Source organism: Fulmarus glacialis, unplaced genomic scaffold (assembly GCF_000690835.1).
Source record: "Fulmarus glacialis isolate BGI_N327 unplaced genomic scaffold, ASM69083v1 scaffold31412, whole genome shotgun sequence".
Classification (NCBI taxonomy): Eukaryota; Metazoa; Chordata; class Aves; order Procellariiformes; family Procellariidae; genus Fulmarus; species Fulmarus glacialis.
Genome location: NW_009198988.1, coordinates 1 through 7,144, shown reverse-complemented (window position 1 = coordinate 7,144; position 7,144 = coordinate 1). Strand labels below are relative to the sequence as shown.

At 39.6% G+C, this 7,144-nt stretch overlaps 1 protein-coding gene across 1 annotated transcript; it reads left to right on the top strand.

Annotated features, from left to right (window-relative positions):
* Positions 1-340: 340 nt before the first annotated feature.
* Positions 341-1,234, top strand: SIVA1 (SIVA1, apoptosis-inducing factor; the record flags this gene model as incomplete). The annotated part of the gene is made up of 2 exons (XM_009573098.1): positions 341-500; positions 999-1,234. Coding segments are annotated over 2 exons (218 nt in total), but the record flags the coding sequence as incomplete, so codon positions are not given.
* Between the last annotated feature and the right edge of the window lie 5,910 nt (positions 1,235-7,144).

The window sequence follows — 7,144 nt, the reverse complement described above, 5'->3', positions numbered from 1 at the left end:
TCCAGGCAGACGTTGCGGGGGGGTGTGCCCCTCAGTAGTTCTTTATTTTCTTTTGTTAAAGGAAGTGTTAGATTTGAGCTTTACAGACGGATTTAGAAACTGTTGTATGTATGGTCTGCTTGACAGTCTCTTAGTGATCTTGCCATGGAATAAAAAAAGAACTAACAAAGCTGTAAGCAGTGGGCCCTGTGCTGGTGCCTGCAAGCGTGTTCTGCAGAGCGCTGCCACCTGTAGCTGTAATGCTGAGTGGAGATACCACACTCTGCAGTTCTCAGAACTTCCAGGTGCTTTCTCTGTTTTGCTGTAAAGTACATCTCTTCTTAATTGCATCTTTTTCTAGCAGTTCCACCCGTGGGAGTTTCCAAAGCCTGTTCATCGTGTGTAAGAACTGCTGATGTCAAGGAAGCATGTACACAGTGCGACCAGTTCGTCTGCCAGAACTGCAGCAGGCTCTGCAGCTGCTGTAACACAGTTACCTGTTCTTTGTGCTCCACTGTTGAGTAAGTGCCTTTTGAATTTTTAAGCTTATTTTAATTGTAAAACAATTGTCCTGAAAATTTGCTGTAGCACATGAAGACCTAACAAGAGATCGAGCTCATCCACATGATGGACTTGGAACTCCTCTCATGTTGCTTTAGCAGCAGTAAAACTGTCTGAAGCATGGAGAATAAAATGCCTATGTGAAGTAGTCTAATCAGTCTTAGTGCAAGTTTAGTTTAGCTTCTCCTTTAAATGTTCTAGGAGCAAAAAATCCTCTTGCTTTCCTGCCAGCAATATAGTATGCTGGCCAGTGATGAATGAATACACTCCCAAGGAGTAATCTTAAGTTTTTGCCATCATTGTTAACAGTTCTATGATATAAAGAAGTATTGAGTGTGCTGTGTGGGAGTCGCGTGGTTACAGTTGATAATGAACAGGATGCCATTCTTTGTTATGTTCCAGAAACAGTAGACACACTGACTTTGTTTCTTTTGGTTTTCTTTTTTTTTTTTCCCTAGTTATGGTGATGTGGGAGAGCAAGTTCTCTGCAATGGTTGTTCAATATTTCAAGTCTGAAACTTGATGAAATAGCCTTTATAGCTAAGATGTCCATAAATTTCATGAAGTCTCCTCCTTACGGCTGGTCAATTAATCCTTTTAGCATGTGAATTAATTATGGAATTTCTATGTTTTATATCTTTATATTGTACTTTTTAATATTGTAGCTAAATAAACTTTTATATTTTGAGGATTTCTAGATTATTTTGAGTCAACTTTCTCCTTTTCCCTAGTTGTGATATGCTTATCTGGAAGGGGCCACTTTGTGCTCTTACCTGGTGTTCCTTATGTGATATAGAATTCAGAATATTCATTCAGTGTCTCTCCACTTGTGGCTCATGTTAGGACAAACTTTTGTGGGATCAGAATAGAAATCAGTTGCTCCTTATGTGCTTTCAGGTGAGTGTAAATCTTTTCTGGACACACAACATTTTCTTTGTGAGCTAACTAGAAAGATGAGCCAGGCCTGAAGGCTTTTCCAAATAGAGAATTTGCTGATTTCTGGCTAAATTTTTTTAAACTGTCACAAACATCTTATGAGTACTGACCGCTTGAGTGGTTTTACTTGTTCATTCCATGGTAACTTTGATAGAAAGAGCAATGGTACACCAGGCTTGGAGCAGAAAAGCTTTTTCAATAGTTAAGTGTCAAAGACTAATTTTCCTGTACTGTCCTTGCAAGGTCTTTCTTGGAAAGCAGCTTGTTTGTGTAAGTTGATCATCTACATTGTAAACTTCGTATTGTCCTGCATACCCACTCAAAAATAGCTCATGAAGTGGTCTGAAAAATGGTCAGCATTCAAGTGTACATCTCCATAAACTGGTTCATTCCTCATTTTCCTTTCGTATCATTGCAGAGACCGGTTTGCTTAGTATTGTTTGTGCTGTAGGAGTGCGACTATCATTAAGTACTACTGGAAAGCCCGTCAAAGTAATTTTATTTTACTATTTTTGCTATGTTTTTAAAAATAAAACCACCAGACTTTTCATCTTGCAAACCAACCATACATAAGACAACGCTACAGTGGTCTTTACTTCAGGAAAATGATGACTTCAGTGGCTGGGTTCAGACTGTAGGGAAAAAAGGAACAGATTTGAGAGAAAAAAGAAATTCTCATGACACACATAGCTAATGCTCTGTTTCCCAGATTATTTGCCCTGAATTCCCAAAGCAAAGTCTGCCACTCACTTCCCAGTCTTCTCAACTGTGATTAGTATGTTTTGTGTGGAGTAACCGCTTTTTACCTCTTCCCCTCCCCTCTAGCCATTTGTATTTGAAGAAATTGAAAGGCCCTTGCAATGCAAGTTGAGAGACTTACTTCTCTTGTGGGGACATCTTTATTTGGGGTATTTTTACTGGGTATTTTTATATTTTAGAATACTGCAACTAACCAAACAGAACAGTAAATGCTTTAGTAAGGGGTGGGGTAATAGCTATTGCTGAATAGCACTGCTTCTTCATAGCTGCACATTGCATGGCTTTGGATATATCAGCCACAATGAGGTGCAAGATGACATTCTTTCTAGCCCCAGCGTAATACCTTGTATAACAGAGACACTTCAAAAGCATTTTTGCCCTTTAGGGTATCCTGGGGGAGGTGGTCACTTCCCTACTAGGTCAACCATCTGTGTGCTAGCATAGTCTGGCTGATGAGTCTCATTTGTTTCCCTGTTCTGCATGCTTTGTAGCCGGTTAAAATGTGAGAGTTGACTAGTTCTTACCCCAGTCTTGATTTTGAGCAACTATAAAATGTATCTTGTCCCCATCCCCAAAACAAATAAAGAAACAAAAGTCTATGTCAGTCAAGTGAGCTAGTAGTAAAAGTATTAGTCAGAGTGTGCAGTAATTCCACAGTATTATCTATCTTTTCAAAACTGTAATAGGTTAAGTCAGGATGATGGCAGATCTCTGGTGCAGTTCCTAGCTATCAGGTATCATAGGGCAGATAAAAATGTTGTTCCTGTGGTAATCATCTTAAAACACAAAGCTGAGTTTTATGAGTGGGAAGAATCTGTGGGTTACTGCATTTAAATGTTAGTTTTAGGAAAGAATTTAAAAGCTTGGCTTTGTTTCATTTGAAGCTCTAAGCAGTGAATGAAAATGTTTTTCAGTCAAGCATGTTTTTCAAACTGAAACCTTTAAGTATGTATCTGCTGTTTGTCATTCTCTCCTGAGGGTGAGAGACTGAAAATGCTGTTTTGCTTCTAGGCTCCTGGAGAGATGAGACATGTTGTTTACAAATGATTAATGTTTCAAAGCAGTTGATGGGCATATTTTTTGGCTCATTTAGTCACTGCTGTATTTCACAGAAAGCTGTCCTCTGTAAACAATGACATGGATTTCATAACTTAAAGTTCTTATTTGTTATCCTCTAGCCTGCCCCTTGAAAAATGGTTGATCATTGGGACAGGTACCCGATGTGGAGTGAAGAGCTGGGAGAAGAAAAAAGCAGGAGGGCTGGAACAGAATGGTTGGAGGTTGGGAGGAGCCGGGCAGGAGGAGCACAGAACAGTGTGGTCAACTCTTGCATCAGAGTGGTGCATCATACACGTAAGAAATGGTTTTTTTTAGTGGTTACCACCTCATTTGCTTCCTTGGCTTCAGAAGGTGTGAAAAACTTCTCATGTGCTTCTATCTCCCAAAAGTACTCAAATCTCATTATTGAGGAAAGTTCCTGCTCTAGTCCTGCAGTTCTTAGATGAACAATGGGAGGTAGGACTGGGGACTCTTTTTAAATCTTTATATTGCCTACAGAGAAAACATATGGGAAGGGAAGAATCTTTGGGTGAGAGGTCCAAAGATTTTTCTCTTTGTCTAATTAACTCACAAGACCTTTTCTGTCGCCACTGGTCATAGAACTGTACATTAGGTACTCCTAGGACTGCACAGGAGAGCCAGAGAAATTGTCTGATTTATTAATTGAGCAGGAAGTTGTTTTTTATACTGTGCTTTGTTGTTATTGTATGTTCTTCCCTCCTATTCAGTGTAAAGTGTCAAAAATCAAAGTTTGCCTGTTTTTTAGAGATCGTCTGAGGAGCCAGCATATTGATGGGTGAAAATATCCTACAGTAATGATTTTACAGATGGATGAGAAACCTCTTCTGAGGCCTGTATATCGTTACTGGTGAAATACGTCTCAAAGAGCACAGTTTTATGTCTAAAAGGAAGTCAACTGATCTGATCAGGATAAAACAATTTCCTTTAAGCCTAATATGTGAGTAAATACTAGAAATGCATGGTTTCAGAGATACCAGATATTCCTTTAGGGACAATCCAAGATGGTAAATGATTTCAGTAGTCTTCAGTATCTACAATCTGTGTTAGAACAAAACCACACGATATTATGAAGAACTTCAGTAAAAAGATCAAATACACTTGAGTTATCTCCTTCAATAGCATTTATCCATTACATGCATCCCTCATAGTAGTGTTGTGTCCTTGGTAGGTAGATCAGATTTGGTGGTTACACAAATAACCTTAGTCCTGTGTGCACAATGAGTAATTCCTGTATGTTTTGTAGATCAGGTCAGAAGCCTGTTTGCTTTCCAAGAGAAAAGTGAGCCATTACACAGATGATCCAGACACCCTGGGGAAAAAAAAAAAAAAAATCTTAGCTCAGGATACAAATCTAACCAGTGCCATTGTGTGATTGGTACCTCTTTTGTTTAATACAGCCAGCACCTCAGCCTCTTCCCCTCTTTTCGTTTTAGTGTCGTACCCATTTGGACCCTGACTTGTAGCCAATTCATAGCCTTTTTTTTTTTTTTTTTAATTTCTTTCTGGGCAGGTGCTAACTAGATGCAGCTGTATTTTATCTTAGGACAGGGCACAAAACCCAAGCTATTTAGGTGTAAGCGAAAGATGATGTCCTTTTTTATTTTATGAATATGGGTAAGACATTTATGCTTTGCTTCTGTGCTGTATTTGCTATTTGCTACCATCAGCAGTATCAGTGAGTTACTAAGAAGTGGCAGCAATCTACAAATGGTTTAAATCTTCTGAATCTTATCTGAAGAGCTGCAACCAAGAAGTAGAAACGGAAACAGTATTTTTGTTCCCTAGGTGTGTTAAGTCTGATTCTTTTGAAAATGCACAACTAGCCTCTAGGTGAATTGGTTAGTCAACAGCAAATGCCAGCACTATGCAAATAATACATACTTCTCTCTTTCACCATGCAGGACCCAGTTGCACGATGGTTTTGTGTTTTGACAAGGTCAGACTGGATTAAAACATTGAATCCTAGCAAAACTTAACCGATACTAAACTCCCACCTATGCTGTATGTGTACAAACTTAGATATACTGCTCCCTTGTAATTTTTGGTTAGTTGTGATACTGTTTCATCATGGCAGATGATGCAACTATTAGCTATTTGTGCCACTTTTACCTTCCATCTAGATTCCAATAGTGCTGACTACCTAGGCATGAAGTCCTCAGTGCTTGGAAACGCTCCAGATAGCATAGGGTGTGGCAGTATATCTCCACAGTTTCTTCTGTATATGTCAAGCTTGTCCTTTGTTCTGTGCAGTGGTTTCCCATTGATTGTCAGACTAAGCTTAAATCCCAAGCTATTGTAGAAATGTGTGGGGTTGCCCAAGCAGAGGGAGGAAAACCTCAAACCATCCAACAGAAGCACTCTACCAACGGGCAGAACAACACTGCTACAGCAGCACAAAGATTATATAGCCATGCTTTGTCGCGTAGGTCTTACAGCTTTGCAATTGCGAAATGAGAGGGGTGGTGGGAGGCTCTTCCAAGAGAGCATCTTTCTTCCAGCAGGCTTTTGCGTGAGGACAGGTAAGGAAGACCAAAATACACCCTGATGTTGAGTTTCCTTGTGCTGTTTCTTCGACTCTCTTTAGGGTTTTTCATTACTGAATCTTACAGGAGAAGGTAGCAAAGCTTTGAACATTGTGTTTTGTTCATATTGAAGCAAATTGGTTAACCTATTAACCAAGAGGCTTCAGAAAACATTAATATGTCTTTAAAAAATAAATAGGAGCTATGTAATTCAAAGACCATGCTTGTGGATAGAAAATTGGAAGAAAATTATTCTAAATCTTACCTTCTATTTTACATTAATAAAATTGCAATAGAGTGAAAGTGATCAGACACTGTGTATTTTATAATATTTTAATGACTATCATAGTTGTATACATAACTTCTTTTTCTTTTGTATAGATACTTTATTTCTAAAGAAATTGAAATATAATCCTTTTTATAGTAGATTGCATTTTGAACCGCTACCATTGTAATACAAGTTTTAATGATACTTGCTAGCGTTGTGTATTCTGGGCTTTTGTTATTTTGTTTTTTCCTTAAGGAAGAGCCTCAGCCTCAGCTGCAATCAAATGATTATAGCTCACACTTACTACAAGTTTTTAGTTCTCGCGGTTGTGATTTTCATTAAAACCTAATGATAGATGTTATATTACTTACTTTATATTACTTATCTTATGCAGAGATTGTTATTTCTTAAACATTTTGTGGTTGTAGGATTTGCTTTAAACTTTAGGATTTATTTAATTGTAATTTCTTACATTGTTTTACTCAGATGTAATAGTTGAAATCATGATCCCCTTCTCCCTTGTTCTCGTGGGGGACTTCAACTTTCCGGACGTCTGCTGGAAATATAACACGGCAGAGAGGAAACAGTCGAGGAGGTTCCTGGAGTGTGTGGAAGATAACTTCCTGACGCAGCTGGTAAGCGAGCCTACCAGGGGAGGTGCCTCGCTTGACCTGCTGTTCACAAACAGAGAAGGCCTGGTAGGAGATGTGGTGGTCGGAGGCCGGCTTGGGCTTAGCGACCATGAAATGATAGAATTCTCGTTACTTGGCGAAGTAAGGAGGGGGGCCAGCAAAACCGCTACCATGGACTTCTGGAGGGCGGACTTTGGCCTGCTCAGGAGACTGGTCAAGAGGGTCCTTTGGGAGAGTCCTGAAGGGCAAAGGGGTCCAGGAAGGCTGGACAATCTTCAAGAAGGAAGTCTTAAAGGCGCAGGAGCGGGCTGTCCCCATGTGCAGTAAGAAGAACGGGCAGGGAAGACGACCGGCCTGGCTGAACGGGGAGCTCTGGCAGGGACTCAGGAAAAAAAGGAGAGTTTATC